The following is a 21751-nucleotide window of genomic DNA, read 5'->3' as shown; positions in this document are numbered from 1 at the left end:
TTATATTAGGTACATTATTATTTGAAAATTTTTTCAACGCAGTAAAACAAAACATTTACCATTTTAAACTTTTTTTTTTTATGTAAATAAACTCTACCCCCAATGTGAGACTCCAACTTTAAACCCTGAGATCAAGAGTCACATGCTCTATTGACTGAGCCAGCCAGGCATCCCAAACGTCTTAAACAGTTTTAAGTGTACACATCAGTGATGTTAAATATACTCATCTTGTTTTGTAAACAAACTCCAGAACTTTTTCATTTTGCAGAATTAAAACTCTATACACATTAAACATACTGAGAGAATTATTACTATTATTTTTATTTTTTGTTAATGGAAAACGTCAAATATATTTCAAAGTAGAAACAGTGGTATAATGAATCCCCATGTACCCATCATTTAGCCTCAGTAATTATAAATTATCAGTTACATTTTATTTATAGTTCTGCACACTTTCCCCAAACGGTGTTATTTGAAGCAATTTCCAGATAGCACATCATTTCATGCCTAAATATTTCAGTATATACATATAAAAGAAAAGAACTTTTATTTATTTATTTATTTATTTATTTTTTAAATTTTTATTTATTTATGATAGTCACAGAGAGATAGAGAGAGAGGCAGAGACACAGGCAGAGGGAGAAGCAGGCTCCACGCACCGGGAGCCCGACGTGGGATTCGATCCCGGGTCTCCGGGATCGCGCCCTGGGCCAAAGGCAGGCGCCAACCCGCTGCGCCACCCAGGGATCCCAGAAAAGAACTTTTAAAAAAGCCATTATTCTTTATTATACCTGAAAAAATACAATAATTTTATAATACAAAGTATCCTTTTCCCTGATTGATAAATATGTTGTGTGCATTCTTGATTTTAGATATGAAGTCTTAGGGGATCCCTAAGCGGTTTAGCGCCTGCCTTGGGCCCAGGGTGTGATCCTGGAGTCCCGGGATCGAGTTCCGCGTCAGGCTTCCTGCATGGAGCCTGCTTCTCCCTCGGCCTGTGTCTCTGCCTCTCTCTCTCTCTCTCTCTCTCTCTCAATCTGTGTCTCTCATGAATAAATAAATAAAATCTTAATTAAAAAAAAAGAAAAAAAAGATACGAAGTCCTAGAATGTGGTATAAGAGGAAGGAAAACAAAAATGCAGTCATGAGATGAAGTTTGCCCCTATCTTTTGTGTGTCAACTTTTTTGGCTTCTCAGACTTTGGTGGGAGATTTTCCTTAAATCCTGCCAAAAGGAAAAAGATCCTTATTTTGGATAACATACCTGTTGTTATTATAGTTCTAGTACTACTAATTAGAGGTTTATGTAAAGGTTAGTGAAAGCATTGTTGTAGAAATTAATCTGTGCACTTTGGAGGAAAGACTGTTAACATGCCTTTTATTTTTCCCTTGCTTCCTTAGGCTAGTAATAGGAGTTCTTCTCGTGAACAGGAGCTGGCCTTTAGATCTTATGTGCTGGTTGATTCAATCTGCAAAAATCTTCAGACACTGGCTATGGCAGTGGCTTCTCAGAATGCTGTGTTGTTGGAAGGACCAATAGGATGTGGAAAAACTTCCTTAGTTGAACACTTAGGTGCAATGACAGGTAGAAGGAAGCCCCCTCAGCTTCTTAAAGTCCAGCTTGGAGATCAGACCGACAGTAAGGTAATTAAGAAATAGCAAATTTTGGTGGGTTCACATGCTTATAAATGTTTGCATTAAAGTATTGTTTTTGCTAAGGGAATGTGAGAATAGTTATTGGTCCTCCTCATAACTGATGGGACCAACGTGTAAAAACACCAAGTGCCTGCTTATATCTGTATAGAATTTTAACAGAATTAATCAAAGGATGTGGCATTGGGATCTCGGATATGTGGTTTCATTAATACTTTTTCCTTTTCCTCCAGATGCTGTTGGGAATGTATCGGTGTACAGATGTCCCAGGAGAGTTTGTGTGGCAACCTGGTACTCTCACACAGGCAGTCACAAAGGGACACTGGATCCTTCTGGAGGATATTGACTATGCCCCCTTAGACGTGGTATGTTACCTCACTAATTATTTACTGATTTTCTGTCTTTTTTTTTTCCCCTGAAAGATTTTATTTATTTATTTAGGAGAAAGAGGGAGAGCACTAGTGGGGTGGGGGTGGGGCAGAGGGAGAAGGAGACACAGACTCCCTGCTGAATAGAGAGCTTAAGGATGCCTGGCTCTATCCTATGACCATGGGTTCATGATTATTTTTTAAGACAGATGCTTACTCCACTGAGCTATCCAGGTGCCCCAGACACCTGTGTTACTGAAATTATCTCCCAAAATCACTATTAACAAAATACATTTCAAAGACAGGAAATCAGGGGCACCTGGGTGGCTCAGTTAGTTAAGCATCTGCCTTTGGCTCAGATCATGATCCCAGGGTCCTGGGATTGGAGCCCTGCATGGGACTCCCTGCTCAGTGGGGGAGTCTGCTTCTCTGTCTCTTTATCCCTCTGCCCCTCCCCTCTGCTCCTTTTCTTTCTCCCTAAAATAAATAATATTTTTTAAAAAATAATAGGTATTTGATTAGAGCTGTTACGTTTTGTGAGAAGCTCATTCATGATTACCTACCTAATCTGGTTTGAGGTGTTTGTTAGAAAATTGATAAAGTTCTGCTGGTACTGTTTCACTGAGTACAGTAGTCCCCCCTTATCTGCCATTCAGTTACCCTTGGTTACTCTCAGTCCTGAAGCAGATGATCCTCCTAATGTATCAGAAGGTCAGTAGTAGCCTAACACTATGTCGAAATGTCTCCATCATTCACCTCACTTTATCTGGTCACATAGGCATTTCATCATCTCATATCTCCATAGGAAGGGTGAGTATAGTAAGATACTTTGAGAGAAACCACATTCACATAACTTTTACTATAGTATATTGTTAAAATTATTCTATTCTATTGTCATTTACTGCTGTTAATCTCTTACCTTGCCTATTTGTAAGGCAAACTTTATCAAAGTATGTATGTATAGGAAAAAGCATAGTATATATAGGACTCTGTATTATCCACAGTTTCAGAAACCACCGAGGGTCTTGGAACATACTCCACATGGATAAGGGGGAAATTCTGTAGTTGGATATGTGATCAATTTCATTGTAGTTTTTTGCTCCTTCAGTTGAATATGTGATCAGTGTCATAACATTTCCAAAAGAATAGGCCTTGTGGGAAATAGCTTACCCATGTTACAAATACATTGAGAACTTTGAGACCCTGCTTCCTAGCTTTGGCATCTGTAGAGCAGCAGGCTGAGGACAGGTAAAGGAAGAGAGCATGTTTGTCTTTGTTTCATTACGGAAAACATACTGGATATATATTTTCGTTTTTAGAAAAATTGCTTTTTTTTTTTTTAAAGATTTTATTTATTTATTCATGAGAGACACAGAGAAGAGAGGCAGAGACATAGGCAGAGGGAGAAGCAGGCTCCATGCGGGGAGCCCGACATGGGACTCGTTCCTTGGCCTCCTGGGCCGAAGGTGACACCAAACTGCTGAGCCACCCGGGCTGCCCCGGCTTTCCATTTTCTAGTGCTTTTTCCTTAGGCAGTTTTTTCAGCTATCAGGGTATCTGGAAATCATTAGGATTGTACATTGTGGAATTAGAGCCAAAGAAGATAGGTGAACATGAGAGAGGTTACATCCAGGCCATGATGGAGCCTAGGGATCTCGTATTGTCTTATAGTTAATTATATTCTTTGAAGGTAAAGTCCAGATTCAAGACTTAACTGACAATTTCTGACTTGCTCTTCCTTTGGCAGTATCTGATAAATGTCAGAAAATTCTTCTACATTTAGTCCAATTTTCTGTAGACCATTCTCCTGTTCATATATTTGTTGTGTTCATACAAAGGTTATGGTGCTCATTTTATTATATTTAAACTTCATTATTGTTATAATGAAGTTGTGTTTACTTAAAGACATGCCTAGATCTTTTGATTATTGTTTTGTTGTTTTCAGAACTTCTTAGCTAATAGTCCTTTTTTATTTTAAGGTAGCTTTTACAGATATTCAGGTTATTTTTCTTTAGTTTCAAGTTTTGGAATCATTTGGAGTTGCTCCTATATTATTTTGGGCTTTCCTTTCAGCTTCTAGCCATGTGTGTAGTAAGAATATTTAATAAAATTACGTCTGATATTTTAGAACCCTTTTCTTTGACTCTTTGGTCTTACTTTGTGTATTCTTTTTAAGCTTCCTGTATAAACTCATGTTCCCTAGATCTATGTGTATGGCCCACCCTTTTCTTGAAATATTTAAAAAAAATGTCCCTTAGCTGGTGGAAGTTAAAGATGTCCAAGATGGAATTTGCCTGCTCTTTCTCAGAACAGCCTTTTCTTCCATAGTTTGATGTCTCCTTCTAGTCTCTTAGTTATTTAGTCTTAAATTGCTTAGTATTTTTTTATCTCTTTATTTTATTCTCTTCTCTCCCACTGCCTTAGCATAGGATTTATTTTCATCCGTCTGTCTAGCCATTTTGCTTTGTTACCTATTTTTCTCTTTTTCTTTTCTTTTTTTACTCTTCTTTCTTTTTTTTTTTTAAAGATTTTATTTATTCATAGAGACAGAGAGAGAGAGAGAGAGGGAGAGAGAGAGAGGCAGAGACCCTGGCAGAGGGAGAAGCAGGCTCCATGCAGGGAACCCGATGTGGGACTCGATCCCGGGTCTCCAGGATCACACCTCGCGCTGCAGGCGGTGCTAAACCGCTGCGCCACCAGGGCTGCCCTTTACTCTTCTTTCTTGCCAGCCAGACATCTATCTATATAGCCATCCTATCTTTGTTTTTGCCTCTTTCCTGTAGGCTAGCCTCCTTTCAGTTGATGTTCTGTTTGTTGCACTGTTGCTAAAATAAAAATTATAGTTTTTCCCCCAGGCTAATTTACTCTCTGTAACTTTCATGAAAAAAATTTCAAATTCCTTAGCTCAGCACAGGAGACCCTTAATTTATTTATTTCTAAGTTTTATAGTTTTCCACTACTTCATATGCACATTCTGCCCTAACAGTGGAATCCTCTCATGCTATGCTCTTAGGAACAGAGATTTTTATCTGTTTGAATATTATTTGCCTGGAGTATATGTGCTGGGAGTTTCCCTCCCACCAAAACTGGCTTCCTGCTCACGTTTAAGACTCAGTGAATATCATTATCTCTGGGATGTCTGTCTGCACTTTCAATGCTTCTACACCATTCTATTCTGATTCACAGTCATCCCTAGGGTCATACTCATCATGCCATATGGTGGTTTGCATGGCTGTTTTGTCAGATGCTAGGCTGTAAGGCCTCAGTCATGTCTGGATTTTGAGTGTCTGGCTTGGTAAATATTGAATGAATAAATCATTGGAGTCTAGGTGGCTCATACATTGCCACTTGCCTTTTGATCTTAGTTCATGTTCTGAAAACTAAGGTTTCCTTTAAGGATGTGTTCATTGTTTGGAGAGAGGGTTCTTTTGTTTTTTTGTTACTTCTGCCTTAATAGTTTTATCATTTGGGTTTTGTGATTTAGGTTTCCGTGCTGATCCCTCTTTTGGAGAATGGAGAGCTCTTGATTCCTGGCCGAGGTGACTGTCTGAAAGTGGCTCCTGGATTTCAGTTCTTTGCAACTAGGAGGTATGTTCTATTAACCTATCTATTCCCACTGGAGCCGTTTTCTCATAAGTCCCCACACTGGAGTACTGAGTCCAGAGTCCTGGAGTAGTTTTCTGGGCCCACATTAAGGAGGATCAGTTGGAACTGATGACAGATCCACCCTTTTCATTCCTGTTTTATTTTAATTAGCTAATTTTTAAAGATCTAGTTCCTATTTCAGGACTCTGTTCATTTGTCTATCTTTACACCAATATCATAGTATCTTAATTACTGTAGTATTTTTTTTTTTTTAAGGATTTTATTTATTTATTCATGAGAAACACAGAGAGAGGGAGAGAGAGGCAGAGACACAGGCAGAGGGAGAAGCAGGCTACCTGCAAGGAGCCTGATGTGGGACTCAACCCCAGATCCCGGAATCATGCTCTGAGCTAAAAGCAGACGCCCAACCACTGAGCCACCCAGGTGTCCCGATTACCATATTTTAGATTTAAGCTCTGTACCCAACATGGGATTGACTTCATGACGCTGAGATTGAGTTGCATGTTGTACCAACTGAGCTCCAGACGCCCCTTCATTCCTGTTTTATTTATTTATTTTTTAAAGAATTATTTATTTTAGAGAAAGTATTCCCACAGCCCCTACATGGAAAAGGAAAAGAGTCACGGGATCCCTGGGTGGCTCAGTGGTTTAGCGCGGCCTTCAGCCCAGGGCGTGATCTTGGAGTCCCGGGATCGAGTCCCACATCGGGCTCCCTGCATGGAGCCTGCTCTCCCTCTGCCTGTGTCTCTGTCTCTCTCTCTCTGTGTCTCTTGTGAATAAATAAATAAAATCTTGAAAAAAAAAAAAGGAAAAGAGTCAGACTTGGGTCAACTGTCAGCCTCTCTTTCATTTGTCATCTGCCCTGTGAGCCCAACATATTGGTAATCTGGCACCAGAATGAGATAATGTCTAGCAAGGGTTAACCAGAGGCATAATTAAAGATTAAATTGGGAATTTTGTGTAATTCTTTTTTTAAATTTTGAAATACAGACTCTTGAGCTGTGGAGGAAATTGGTATCGACCTCTAAATAGTCATGCTACTCTGCTAGACAAATACTGGACAAAAATTCACATGGATAACATGGATAAGACAGAACTGAATGAGGTATGTGGTTATCAGTGGGAAAGCATTAGTGGTTTTCTTTTTTACTTTTTATTATTAACAGTTCCAGATACACGTGTAAATAGAGGAAATAGTGTAATTGGTCATCAAAATACTCATCAACCCAAGTTTAACAGTTAATGTACTAACATTTTACAGAATTTGCTTCATCTAATATTTTTTATTTGCTAATGTATTTGAAAGCAAACTCCTTAACATTTCATTCCTGAATACTTTAATGCATACACTTAATACTTCAATACTTTGCTTTAAAAATTTAAGTTTTTTTTTTTTTTTTTTTTTTAAGATTTATTTGAGGGACACCTAGGTGGCTCAGCGGTTAAGCATCTGCCTTCAGCTCAGGGCGTGATCCTGGAGTCCCAGGATCGAGTCCCACATTGGGCTCCCTGCATGGAGCCTGGTTCTCCCTCTGCCCGTGTCTTTTCCCCTCTCTCTGTGTTTCTCGTAAAAAAAAAAAAAAAAAAATAAATAAATAAATAAATAAATAAATAAATCTTTAAGAAAAAAAGATTTATTTGTGAGAGCACATGTGTGAGTGCTAGGGCACAAGCAGGGGGAGGGGCAGAGGGAGAAGCTGACTCCCCACTGAGCAGGGAGCCCAAAGGATGCCTGGGCTCAGTCCCAGGCCCTGAGATCATTCATTACCTGAGCCTAAGGCAGATGCTTATCCAACTGAGCCATTCAGGTGCCCTGGGCCTTTCCATGTATAATCACAATAACTTTATTGTCCCCAGTAAAATGAACAGTGATGTCTCAATACCATTTAATTTTCAGACTATATTCAAGTTTCCTCAATTGTTTCCAAAGATCCTTTTTTAAAAAAATAATTTACTAAGTTGTTTTGTAACTAATATATTCAACAACTTAATATACATTTTGTTTTGGGTATTAATAAAAATGGAGATGAATTATTTTTTATTTTTTATTTAATTTTTTAAAAAGATTTTATTTATTTATTCATGAGAATACACAGGAGAGAGAGAGAGGCAGAGACACAGGCAGAGGGAGAAGCAGGCTCCATGCAGGGAGCCCGACATGGGATTCGATCCTGGGTCTCCAGAATCAAGCCCCGGGCTGTAGGTGGCGCTAAACTGCCGAGCCACCAGGGCTGCCCAAGATGAATTATTTTTTAGATGTTACTCATTGATTCATTTTGTGGTATTGCTCATTATCCTCAAACGTTTAAGAATTATACCTCTCTACCCTGCTAATTCCCCCCACTTTCCTCTTACATTACCTTGGAAAGCTTCCCATTCTGCAACACTTCATCTGGGAGCATAGCAAATAATGCACTATTGGTGATTATACAGGCATGGGAAGGATGCTTTGCTCTTTCTTGGTGTAAGTTTTTAGATAAATAAGTGACGCAAGACAACCATACCAAATATCTTATTCACCATTTTAAGTGTTTATTAGCAGAGAGGTTTTCAGGGTATCTAGTTCACTGTATTACTGGAAAAAAGTTTGATCGTGTAATCTCTCAGAAGCCTTGTTTTGCCATTGTGATTTTGTAACTCTGCAGCCTATTTTGGACTTGTGAGTTTATCTCATTCTAATTCCTAGTTGTCTATTTCTGTGTCTGTTTGTGTATCCCTCTTTTGCTGCCCTCTACAATAGTTCCTCCAATAACATTCATCTTTGTGTCCCCAGCATCCACTCCACTTGGCACTTTATAAGCATTTGTTGTGTTGCTCTGTCATCACACAGCTCTTTCTTTTGCAGTTGTAGACATTTCAGTGTTTAGTTTTCATTCCTAAATTGCCATCCTATTCTTTAAATAAGAGGTCCGAAATTCACATTTAGGTGTGATTTGTTGGGGATTGAAAGCATGACAACATGCTACTTTTTTTTTTTCTTCAGTAAAAGCCAAAGCTCATTTTCCATTTCTGTCATGAACAGCTGAGTCATTCTGCTTATCGGACGCACAATAGGAGCATTCACCCCCTCATTTAAATAATGTATATCATATTAGTTGACCTTGAGAAGTTCTCTTATTTTTAAGCCTTTGAACCTAACTAATAAATTCTAATAACACTCTCTGGAATAAGTGACTGTTGGCTAAAATGCTTGTGTACATTGTTTAGGAAATAAAATAATATCCTAAGCTGATCTCATGGGGAGCACAAGGGACTGCATTTCTATTGCTGCCAGCTCCAGTCATCTTATGCCTAGAAAGATTGTCTTTGAATGGGGCGCTTGGATGGCTTAGTCGGTTAAGCATTCAACCCTTGATCTCAGCTCAGGTCTTGATCTCAGGATCATGAGGTCAAGCCCCATGTTGGGCTCCACACTGGGCATGGAGCCTACTTTTTAAAAAATGATGTCTTTGACTTGCTGAAATAACAAATTATACTTTAAAAAATGAGCTATTTATATAGTGCTAACTCCTCATAGCTAATAAGTGCCAGGGAGTCATCCCTGGCAGTTTCTCAAATCTTGTCTCTCTGTACACCTTGAATGTGCCCTCGTATCTTAGGAGATAGTGCCTTAGAAGACCTACTGTCTCTGCTGGCAGTGCCTATTCACAACCGTTAATGACATCTGCCAAGTGAAACATCTCCATGAAACCTTCCTGGGTCTCCAGGGAGGGCTGACCACATTGCAATTTTGATTTGCTTGTGTATCTGCTTTTTAGACCAGATAGCATTTCTTGAGGGTAGGCTACATTCATTTTGGTTTTGTTTTCGTATCCTTAGTGTTGCTGATGTAAGTGGGGACTTAAGAAATGCTCATTAAAGGAATGAACCTCCAAAATACGTATATTAAATTGATAATAGAGCCATATTATATCAGATTAGTTTATTAAGTGACATTGTTTTAGAATTTTTATATTTGTGGTAATAACAAAGAAAAGATTTTTTGGCTAAGGAAGAAAACAGCCGGTTTGTGTGTATTTATAGATCTTTTCTATTCAGAACTTTTTTCCCAAATAGCTGAGCCCTCACTAAAGTGTAAAACTGATAAAATTCTTTTTTCTAAATAAAAATCGTTTTTTTCTCATTCTTACGATAAATATACATGCTTATATAATGGAATTACTACTCAGCAGTGAAAACGTTTAAACTAGTGATACATGCAGTAATGTCTAGATAAATCTCAAAAACATTAGCTGAGTAAGAGAACCAAACTACACACTACATCCTGTATGACTCCTTTTAGATGACACTTTTTAAAAAAATATTTTATTTATTTATGAGAGAGAGAGAGCCAGAGACACAGGCAGAGGGAGAAGCAGGCGGGCACCCTGGGTGGCTCAGTGGTTTAGCACCGCCTTCAGCCCAGGGCATGATCCTGGGGACCCAGGATCGAGTCCCACATCGGGCTCCCCACATGGAGCCTGTTTCTCCCTCTGCCTGTGTCTCTGCTTCTCTCTCTGTCTCTCATGAATAAATAAATAAATCTTTATTAAAAAGAAAAAAAGAGGGAGAAGCAGGCTCCACGCAGGTAGCCTGATGTGGGATTCAATCCTGGGTCTCCAGGATCATGCCCTGAGCCTAAGGTGGTGCTAAACCGCTGAGCCATTGGGGCTGCCCCTAGATGACTACTTGAAAGCAGATCTATAGGGATCAGAATCTGATACCTGATTCCCATAGGCAGGGGTGTGGGAGAAGGGATTGATTACAAAAGGGGCATAAGGGAACTTTAAAAAAATTTTTTATTTATTCATGAGAGACACACAGAGAGAGAGGCAGAGACATAGGCAAAGGGGAGAAGCAGGCTCCATATAGGAAGCCCGATGTAGGACTTGATCCTAGTACTGTGGGATCATGCCCTGAGCCAAAGGCAGATGCTCAACCACTGAGCCACCCAGGTGTCCCAGAAACTTTTTGTTGAAGAGGTGATGGAAGGACACTTGGATGACTCATTTAAGTGTCTAACTCCTGATTTCATCTTAGGTCATGATCTCATGGTGGTGGGATGGAGCCCTGTGTCTGGCTCTGCGCTCAGTGGGGATTTTGCTTGGGATTTTTCTCTTTCTCTTTTGCCCTGCCCCTGCTCATACACGTGTGCTCTGTCTCTAAATAAGCAAATAAATAAATCTTAATAAAAAATGGGGAGGTGTTGGAAATAGTCTATATTTTGTTTGTGGTGACCAAGGTCATGAATATATCCAATTTTATTTTATTTTATTTTATTTTTTTTATATCCAATTTTATAAATGTTTACTCCCTACCCAAAAATATATATTCTGCATTTTAAAGATCTATGTGTGTATCCATTTTACTGATTTTGTAACTTTTTTGTTTTAATTTTTAATCTACCTGAAACATGTTTTCAGCAGTATCTATTGTAAAGTCCTTCAGTAAAAAAACATGAATTAAAATCTGTGATATCTACTACTCGAGATGACATTGTTAAAAGATTGTAGATCCTTATTTTTGTAAATATGTATACATTATATATACAGAATAAATGGATATTTCATATACAAATTGGAATCACAATATATTTTTCAAGCTAATTTAAATGTATTGGATGACAATATTCCTTTCTTTTAAGATTTTGTTTTTATTTATTTATTTTTATTTTTAATTTTTTTTAAAAAGGACCTTTTCATTTTTTTTAAAGATTTATTTATTCAGAGAGAGAGAGAGAGAGAGAGAGTAGAGGCAGAGACACAGGCAGAGGGAGAAGCAGGCTCCATACAGGAAGCCCGATGTGGGACTCGACCCCAGGTCTCAGGGACCACACCCCGGACCACAGGCGGCGCCAAACCACTGTGCCACTGGGGATGCCCAAGATTTTGTTTTTAACTTTTACACCCAACCTGGGGCTGGACTCACAGCCTAAGATCAAGAGTATTACACTCCATTGATGAGCCAGCCAGGCACCCCAGACAATATTTCTAATATATACATATTTCCCTTTTTTCTCAAATAGACCTGTTTGAATAAATCCATATCATAAAAGCTTAAAACCAATAGTATGAGTACCAAGTATTATTCTGGAAAAAAATTCTCAATAATTGAAGTAAATAGGTACATTTACTTTTGCTTTTTAATTAATTAAGTACATTTTTTGCTTTTTAATTTCTGTTGTTTGCTTTTTGTTGTTGTTTGCTTTTTTAAAGATCAGTTGCTTTTTATCAGTACTTTATATTAGCTTCTTTTACTGTGGTTTGCTTTTAAATGCTTATTATTTTTTTTCTATTAATTGCTTCTGGTTGCTTTTGCTGAAAAATGACCTAAGAAATCTTTCTTTCTTTCTTTTTTTTTTTTTTTAAGATTTTATTTATTTATCCATGAGAAACACAGAGAGGAGAGAGAGAGGGGCAGAGACACAGCAGAGGGAGAAGCAGGCTCCATGCAGGAAGCCCGAGGCGGGACTCGATCCCGGGTCTCCAGGATCATGCCCTGGGCTGAAGGCAGTGCTAAACCACTGAGCCACCGGGCTGCCCTGACCTAACAAATCTTAGTAGAATTGTGTTTGTTTGTTTATTTTTAAAGATATATTTATTTATTTATTTTAGCACATACATGTGCCAGCCTTTGGGAGTGGGAATTGGGGGAGGGGTAGAGGGAGAGAGAGAATCTCTTTTTTTTTCCCCCAAAGAGTTAATTTCTTTCTTTCTTTTTTTTTTTTTTAAGATTTTATTTATTTATTCATGACAGACAGAGAGAGAACGGGAGAGAGAGAGGAGAGAGAGGCAGAGACACAGGCAGAGGGAGAAGCAGGCTCCATGCAGGGAGCCTGACGTGGGACTTGATCTGGGGTCTCCAGGATCTGGCCCTGGGCTGAAGGTGGCGCTAAACAACTGAGCCACCTGGGCTGCCCTAGAGAGAATCTCAAGCAGACTCCCTGCTGAGTACAGCTCCTGACTTGGGACTGGATCTCACAACCTGAGCTCATGACATGAGCCAAAACCAAGAGTTGGACACTTAACCAACTGAGCCACAGGTGCCCCTAGAATTATGTTAAAATTAAAGTAGTACTTGCAGGATTCTTCAGTGCGTAAATTCCTAGGACTTGGATGTGTTTGTTGCTTGAAGACTCTCTTTTCCCATCTAGGTGCCCCTAGAATTATGTTAAAATTAAAGTAGTACTTGCAGGATTCTTCAGTGCGTAAATTCCTAGGACTTGGATGTGTTTGTTGCTTGAAGACTCTCTTTTCCCATCTGGCTTCTGTACCCTAAGTTGTGTAAATGATGAGATTGCCAGATACCTGCGTTCTGGCCAGGAAAAAAGTTGTGGTTTTTGAGGGGCAAGGGATATTGGTACAGGCAGAAGTTCTTACATGGTAGCTCCCCATTATCCTTGGTTTTGCTTTTTGCACTTTCAGCTACCCACAGTCAACCTCAGTCCAGAAACAGATGGTTCTCCTGATGTATTGTCAGAATGTCAGTAGTAGCCTGACACTACATCACAGGGCCTGTGTCATTCCCCTTCATATCATTTTCTAGGTATTTTATCACCTCATGTTAGCATAATACTTGATATTTTGAGAGAGAGACCACATTATATAATTTTTATTACAGCATATTATAATTGTTCTATTTTATTATTAGTTATTGTTAATCTCTTACTATGTCTAATTTGTACATTAAACTTTATCATAGGTATGTCTGTGGGGAAAAAACATAGTATGTTTAGGGTTTTGTACTATCTGCAGTTTTAGGCATCCACTGGGTTTCTTGGGGGAGTATTTACTTGGCACAAATTTCAAAGAGAAATTCATTTTTTGCTTGACTAATACTAGCAGGAGTTTACATGTGCTTTTATTTATTTATTTTAAAATTTATATATTTAGAGAGTGAGAGAGAGAGAACGAACAAGAGTGAGCTCAGGGAGAGGCCGAGGGAGAGGGAGAAGGAGTCCTCAAGCAGACTGGCTCCTGAGCGTGGACCCTGATGGAAGGCTTGATCCCAGGATCCTGAGGTCATGACCTGAGCTGAAACCAAGAGTCAGCTGCTTAACTGACTGAGCCACCCAGGCTCCCCTTATATGTGCTTTTTAAAAATTACTGTGTCTGCTGCTAAATTTTCTTTGCTTTTTTTCCTCCCTCTGTCAGGTTCTTCAGAATAGATATCCCAGCCTCTTGGCAGTAACTGATCACCTGCTTGACATTTACATCCAACTTACTGGAGAGAAACATCACTCTTGCAGTGATAGTTCTGTTACATGTGAACAGGTACCTGAAGAATTTGCAGAAGCCAGAAGAGAAAACAAAAGACTAAGCCTTGAAGGAAGAGAATTGTCTCTAAGGTACTAGATTAAGCACTTTTGAGTTGATATTTTATTTATTTATTTTTTTAAGTAGGCTCCATACCTATCACAGGGCTCGAACTCATGACCCCAAGGTCAAGAGTTGTGTGCTCCCCCGATTGAGCCATCCAGGTGCTCCTTGAGTTAATATTTTAAAAATTACTTCCCTTAAAAGTTCTTAGCAGCTATCACTAAATGGTTATGAGAGGTCAGGTTTTGAAATTAGACCTGTGGGCTGCTTTATGATGTTGGATCCTGTTTCAGATCTTATAGATAATGATTAGGAAGGCTTATAAGGGAATGTTATTTTAGCCTTAAAAAATAACTTTGAGGGCACCTGACTGGCTTAGTTGGTAGAACATGGTCCTCTTAATTTCAGAGTCATGAATTCAAGCCCCATGTTGGATGTGGAGGCTGCTTAAAAAAAAAGAAAAAAAAATAACTTTAAAAGCTAAGGTTGAAACTCCTTACTGACATAATTCTTTCACTGGCTTTTTCTTTTGTGACAATTGGGGTCTTAAATAAGACCCTTGATTTTGCTATATATAGTGAGTTCTGTACCTTTGCTTTCTATTCTCGATGATTGGCTTTCCCTTTACGTGAGCCTTAGGAATGGGGCAACTCCCCTGATTTTTGCTCTGAGAGTTAGTTGCTGTCCCACTCTCCCCAACCTTACCTGGCATGGATTGGGATAATATATGTGACAGATCACTTCCTAATAGGTGGGGTCCCTCACTTATTCTATCCCCTGCACTATTTATCTTTACAATGCCAGAGAAACAGAGAGACTTCATTGTCATGTGTTCCCCAGACTTAGGTGGATTGAATTGAACTCGGATGGCTTTGATGTCTTTGACCTATGGTCTTTTATTTCCTTGTTTTTGTTTTTATTTTTTAAAGGGATCTACTGAATTGGTGTAATAGGATTGTCCATTGTTTTGACAGTCTGTCTTCATCAGCATCCTTAAATATTTTTCAAGAGGTAAGATAGAGTCTTCATGTTTATTTTCTTTCTATCCTGTGAGGCTGTTGATTTCCATTGTCATTTTCTGTCTCTTGGCTGCTATCAGAATTTTTCTTTTGTGTTTATTATCCCTAGCTAGTTAAAACTCAACTAATGTTGCCTTAAAACTAACTGGGCATATTAATACGGGCATAATATTGTTTTTAGTTTTAAAACAGGTTACTATAAATTATAAATAAGGATAGTTTATTTTTATTTTTTTTTAAACTTTTTTTTAAATTTAAATTTAATTTTAATTTTTTTATTTATGATAGTCACAGAGAGAGAGAGAGATGCAGAGACATAGGCAGGGGGAGAAGCAGGCTCCATGCACCCGGAGCCCGACGTGGGATTCACTCCCTGGTCTCCAGGATCGCGCCCTGGGCCAAAGGCAGGCGCCAAACCACTGTGCCACCCAGGGATCCCATAAGGATAGTTTAGATACAGTAAAGCAGACACTGAAATATTACAGATAAAATGAAAAGAAAATCTCCTAGGTGACAGTAATGTTGTGAAATATAAAGTGTTTCTCAAATGTGTAGTATTAGGGGTGACTGGCTGGCTCAGTCTGTGGAGCATATGATTCTTGATCTTGAGGTCATGAGTTTGAGCCCCATTTTGGGTATGGAGCCTACTGAAAAAAATGCTCAGTATTTATTCCTACATAAAATTTCATAATCTATTTGATAAGAGTTGTATTTGTCTGATCTTTCCACTTCTTGGTAGGGCCTATTACTTTAGTCCAGAGAAATTTACGTAGGGGTTACAAAGTATAGCCTTGTATGCTGGGCTTGGGCAAAAAATGTGTTGTGCAGAAGGGAAACCCCCTTGAATTACAACTCTGTCATATTCAATAAGAACAGGGAGATATTTATTCCTGCTTGCTTAAAAATAAAAGTGATACTGTCTGAAAAGCTGTGGGCTCTTAAAACACTACTTTTTTTTTTTTAAAGATTTATTTATTTATTTATGATAGACATAGAGAGAGAGAGAGAGAGAGAGAGAGAGAGAGAGGCAGAGAGGCAGAGACACAGGAGGAGGGAGAAGCAGGCTCCATGCTGGGAGCCTGACATGGGACTCGATCCCGGGACTCCAGGATCACGCCCTGGGCCAAAGGCAGGCGCCAAACCGCTGAGCCACCCAGGGATCCCCAAAACACTAATTTTGATTATAAAGCGTTCTTGTTTGTTTCTTTTTTAAAAAGATTTAATTTATTTATTCTTGAGAGACACAGAGAGGGAGGCAGAGACATCGGCAGAAGGAGAAGCCGACTCCCTGTGGGGAGCCTGATGCAGGGTTCTATCCCAGGACCCCGGGATTATGACTCAAGCCAAAAGCAGATGCTCAACCACTGACTCGCCCAGGTATCCCAAAGTGTTCTGGTTTCTAAGGGTGCCTGAGTGGCTCAGTTGGTTAAGTATCTGACTCTTGATTTCGGCTCAGATCATGATTTCAAAGGTTGTGAGATTGAGCCCCACATCAGGTGTTTTCTCTCTCTCAATAAATTAAGTAAGTAAGTAACTAACTCTGGTTTCTGTCATTTGGGATTGAGGAGAGTAGTGACCCAGTTTGGTTTGCATTGCATTCTTGTTGTGTTTGGCAAAGTTAGTATCAGTAGAAAGAAACCACATTTGGAGTTCTCACTTATGGTGAGCTGAACCCTGAAATGCTGTGTGCCAGTCCTTGAATCTTGTTTTTCTTTCCCATGAACTCACTTTTTCATTCCCCTAAATTTATCATCTTTCTAGAGATGACCTTGTTTTGCACTTTTAAAATAAAACTGTGGCATTATCTCTGTCTATAGATTTGCTGATTTGGGATATTTCATATAAGTGGAATCATAGAATATGTGACCTTTGTATCTAACTTCTTTGACTCTGCATATTCTCTCAGTTAATCCATGTTGTAGCCTGAATTATTTTTTATGGCTGAATAACATTTCATTTTATTGATAATAACAGATTTTGTTTATCCGTTTATTCATTGGTGGATATTTGGGTTTTCACCTTTTGGCTATGACAAATAGTGTTCTGAACTTTTGTATACAGGTATTTTATTAATGTAGAAACAATATATATACATTGTTGAAAATTGGGAAATATAGGAAAGCAAAGTGGTAAGATAAAAATAGCCGTCAACCCGGGATCGGGTCCCGCGTCGGGCTCCTGGCATGGAGCCTGCTTCTCCCTCCTCCTGTGTCTTTGCCTCTCTCTATGTCGATCATAAATAATAAATAAATCTTAAAAAAAAAATAGCTGTCATCCAGACATTCCCTAACACTTTTAATACCTTGGTGTATCTCCTTCTAGATCTCTCTCTATTCTTCCTTCCTTCCTCCCTTTTTCCCTCCCTTCCTTCCGAAGATTTTATTTTTAAGTAATCCCTACACCCAACCTGGGGCTTGAACTCAGGACCCCAAGATCAAGAATCAAATGCTCAAGGCCTCCATAAGATTACCCCCACTTTAGACTCCAGCTGCAAGTCTTGGGGGCCACCTGTATTTGTGACCTACCAACTATAAATTCAGAGGTTCCCATGATCATCTCAGGTTCAATAGTCAACCCACAGAACTCCGTGAAAAGCACTATACTTAAAGTACGGGTTATGGTTTTATTATAAAAGATATAACTTAAAGACAAATGGAAGAGACAAAGGGCAAAGTCTCAAGGGTCCTGAGCATAGTTAGTTAGGGTGTGCTAGCTTCCTGGCATATCCATATGTCCACCAACAGCTAGGCTCTCCAAGCTTTGGATGTCCAGTATTTTATTAGGTCTTAAGTCATTGGCCATATGATCGAGCATAATTTCTAGCCCCTCCTCCCTCCCTTAGTGGTGGAGCTGAAAATTTCAACCCTCCAAGTCAGTGCTTGGTCTTTCTGACCTGGCCAGTCCCTCCTTAAACTATCTAAAGGCCCATTAAGAGTCATATTGCTTAGCAATTAAAATTTTAATTGGTTAAGCAATTTAACCAATTAATTGCTTAATTTAATTAAGCAATTAAAAATTGCTTAAAATTTTTTAAAATTTTTTTTAAACTTTTTTTTTTTTTTAAGATTTTATTCATTTATTCATGAGAGAGACAGAGGCAGACACAGGCAGAAGGAGAAGCAGGCTCCTCGCTGGGAGCTCGATCCTCAGACAGGGATCACATCCTGAGCCAAAGGCATACGCTCAACCCCGGAGCCACCCAGGTGTCCCACACCTTGCTTAGCTTAATAAACTTAAGTATGGTCCAAAGGGGCCTTAGTGAATAACAAAAGACACTTCTTATTTTTGGTAATTCCAAGGGTTTTTAAAACTCTGTGCCAGGTATTAGGAACAAGGACTGTATAAATTCCCTCTCTTTTTAAATGCTTATGAAGTTTATTGATGTTTTACACTTGGTGGTGACAGAACCAAATGTATTCTTGTTTACTATACTCATAGTATCCTTTCTGTTGTTATTTTCTCTCTTGTCTTTCCTGTAAGTAGAAGTTTATTAAAATGCTTAATGTATTCCAATTCAAACTTTTTGGGTAGAATTCATTTTTTTTTTTTTTTTTTTTGGGTAGAATTCATTTTTAGTGGTAATATATACTTTATATTTCATTTCATCAGAAGACCTACATCTGGAGCCACCCAAGTGGCTCAGTTGGTTAAACATCTGACTCTTGACCTTAGCTCAGTTCTTGATCTCAGGGTTGTGAGTTTAAGCCCCACATTTTTTACTTACAAAAAAAAAAAAAAAAAAAAGCAGAAGACACATATCTGGTTGGCCTGTCAGTAGTTGGCTGAGATGGAGTTACTGCATTAGGGTGTGCATCAAGAATTTTCCTTTACAGCTAGCAAGTAATCTTTTGGTGTTACTTTCGTGGCTTAAGAGTCAGTTCCCTCATGAATCATATAATGATTAACTCTAATTCTATTTTTGCCTGAATTTCAATTTGTAAAATGAAGCTTTTTAAAAAAATTAGAAGGCAGGAGGGGAGGTATGAGCAGGGGAAGGGGTAGAGGGAGAGGAAGAAAATCCTCAACAGATTACCTGCTGAGCACAGAGCACAACATGGGACTTGATCCCAGGACCCTGAGATCATGACCTGCGCCAAAACCAGGAATCAGATGCTTAACCAACTGAGCCAGCCAGGTACCCTGTAAAATGAAGCTTTTTCTGTGTGGGTTTTTTTTTTTTTTTTTTTTTTTCTAATTCAGCAGTATTTTGATAGTAAAGCCTTCACATTTGTTTATCCTGTCTGTATTATGGTAAGGCCCTTGAGTCTAGGGCTGGTACCTTATTTCTACTCTCCTTAGTCTAGCAGATATGTTTCTCCTGGGTTTTATATGCTTCCTTTTTGTGGCCAGGGTAGTGGTGCTCTGTGATTAATGTAGTATTTTAAAAAAATCAGTTTGCATTGACCTTCGTTATTTTAATAGGCTCTGGACTGTTTCACAGCAATGCTTTCTAAGCATACAAGCAAACTGAAAATGGCAGAAATAATTGGAAGCAAATTGAACATTTCCAAGAAAAAGGTATGCAGTGCTATTTTTACTTTTCTGTTGGAAGGAAGCTGGGATATTTACTTGCTAGAGTCTGGTCCTTATCTAATAGTTCCTTTGTAATAACTACTTCCTCTGTCAAAGTTGATAGTTTCATTGTTGCCTTTCATGGATATAAAGCTCTCACTGTCTCTTAGATAAGTAGTTCTCCATGTGCTCTACATTCTTAAAGTGAGTCACCTTGTACCTTATATCACCATGTATGCATTAATTTCTCCAGTGTTTTAATGGACGTGTTATTTCATAGATTGTGGACTCAGGACTGGAGCTGTTTTAGTAACACCTTTGTCTGTGATTTTAGGCACAATTAGATTTTCTCCAACTTTTCATTAATGTCAGACATCAGAAAAATTGAAAATAGTAGTACCAATGGATACCAAGAATAGTACAAAGACTAGTACTTAGGTTCATTGCTGAGATTTTTAATATTTTGCCATTCTTGTTTTATTTCAAAATATGTATTTTTGGAGGAGAGAGCCCTTCAGAGTGGTAATGGTAGCTAGAGAAATGTCTGAGGCCCATCTAGTGGCAGATATCTGCCATTTCCAAATAGATGACTCAAAAAAACCTTATGTTCAAGGGGCTCCTTACGATTCTGAAACTGTTGAGATGGTTTTAGCTGCAGGTGACAGAACACCTACTAAATGGGCTTTAAATAATTAATAATTATAGTAGGCAAAAAAGAAATGAAACTACCACAATTGGCTTAGACTGATCAGTATTTATCCCTTTTGGTTGAAGAGAGATTCACTTTCCCTGAACACTTCACTGCTCCTTTCATTCCTGCCCCAAATCTAAACAAAATGGGTTCTTAGGATTAGTGACAAGGACAAGAGAAGAATCGCTTATGGGTAGATACCCTGGAAGCATCTGTCACAGCTTCTCTTTGTGTTCTGGCTATAGTCAGATGTACCATGGTTCATTCAAGTCATTGTTTCCTGCAATATTTTAGAATCTAATATTTTAGAATATTTAGTAATAATTTAGAAAAGTATAGGTGAAGAACAATCACTTTTTTTTTTTTCATAAATTTTAGTTAGGAGTAGAACTTTCTGTTCATTTGCTATTGGAATATGTCTGTATGTTCACTTTAGATATAGGCAGATATGGGCTTATTTGAATGAATAAAAAGTACCATTATAGGAAAGTATTTCATAATCAATGTTTTAAAAAACATGAACAGAAATTCAGTCAATTTTATTTAATTACTTATTTTTAAAAGATTTTATTTATTTATTCATGAGAGACAGAGACAGAGTCACAGGCAGAGGGAGAAGCAGGCTCCATGCAGGGAGCCTGACGTGGACTTGATCCTGGATCTCCAGGATCATGCCCTGTGCTGAAGGCGGCGCTAAACCGCTGAGCTACCCGGGCTGCCCAAATTCAGTCAGTTCTAGAAAAGACATAATTAAAGCTAACTCGCCTATCTTGGAAGTAGAAAATCCTTAGTAGTAAAGGGCTAATTAGATGGGCATAATAAGCCACATGGACGAGGAAATGTTTGAAGAATATACAGAATTTCTTTTTTTTAAAGACTATACAGAATTTTACTCTGTCCCCTTCCATAGGCCGAATTCTTCTGTCAGCTTTATAAACCTGAAATTGTGATCAATGAGCTAGATGTGCAAGTGGGTCGAGTACGGCTTCTACGGAAACAAAGTGAGGCTGTCCACATACAGAGGTAAATAGTCTCTCAACTAATCTGAGACTGTGGGGCGTTAGGAACATGATAGAAGGACTGACTGACTAGTCCAGCCCCTTGTGTCTGAGCAAAATGTGTTGTGTGAGTGATGACTTCTCTACTGTGCTGGATGGTAAGAAGCAGTGCTTTCCTAAAGTATAGTCTATAAAATTAGACATTAATAGGTAAAGGAGGTGATGAGGGTCATTAGGGACTTGAAACTAGGAAAAATGTATTTTTTGTTTTATTCACTATCATGTATTTACAAAGTAAGCCTCACTTGGAAGTTAGACGAGGTCCTAATGCTAGTCTGTTAATTCCTTGAAGGCTGGAATTGTATTAGATTCTGAGATCTGGTTACCATTTATTAAATACTTTGTATACGCCTAATATTGTGCTAAGTGCTTTGCATATGTCTTCTTATGTAGCAGTTATAATAACTTTATGAATTAACTTATTAATGTCTTACAGCTGCCATAACAAATTACTTGGTAGCCTAAAACAACAGACATTTATTTCCTCACAGCTCTGGAGACTAGAAATCTGAAATCATAATAATGTTGGCAGGGCCACACTTCCACCG

The 21751-nt window shown here is 38.6% G+C and overlaps 1 protein-coding gene across 4 annotated transcripts in view; it reads left to right on the top strand.

Moving 5' to 3' along the window:
- Nucleotides 1–21751, top strand: part of MDN1 (midasin AAA ATPase 1) — a 166613-nt gene that overhangs the window by 17442 nt on the left and 127420 nt on the right. For all 4 annotated transcript variants that reach the window (XR_011997104.1, XM_072737323.1, XM_072737331.1 and 1 more), the window contains exons 6-13: nucleotides 1401–1643; nucleotides 1886–2017; nucleotides 5505–5608; nucleotides 6617–6731; nucleotides 13759–13952; nucleotides 14853–14934; nucleotides 19365–19460; nucleotides 21056–21168. Coding sequence is in view for 3 of the 4 variants with exons in the window: in XM_072737323.1 (XP_072593424.1) it covers nucleotides 1401–1643; nucleotides 1886–2017; nucleotides 5505–5608; nucleotides 6617–6731; nucleotides 13759–13952; nucleotides 14853–14934; nucleotides 19365–19460; nucleotides 21056–21168 (1079 nt within the window). In the remaining variant the exon portion in view is untranslated. The remainder of the gene's footprint in view (nucleotides 1–1400; nucleotides 1644–1885; nucleotides 2018–5504; nucleotides 5609–6616; nucleotides 6732–13758; nucleotides 13953–14852; nucleotides 14935–19364; nucleotides 19461–21055; nucleotides 21169–21751) is intronic.

The sequence above is a fragment of the Vulpes vulpes genome, chromosome 1 (assembly GCF_048418805.1).
Source record: "Vulpes vulpes isolate BD-2025 chromosome 1, VulVul3, whole genome shotgun sequence".
Classification (NCBI taxonomy): domain Eukaryota; kingdom Metazoa; phylum Chordata; class Mammalia; order Carnivora; family Canidae; genus Vulpes; species Vulpes vulpes.
The sequence above is the reverse complement of the archived record's forward strand: the minus strand, read 5'-3'. Positions and strand labels throughout refer to the sequence as shown.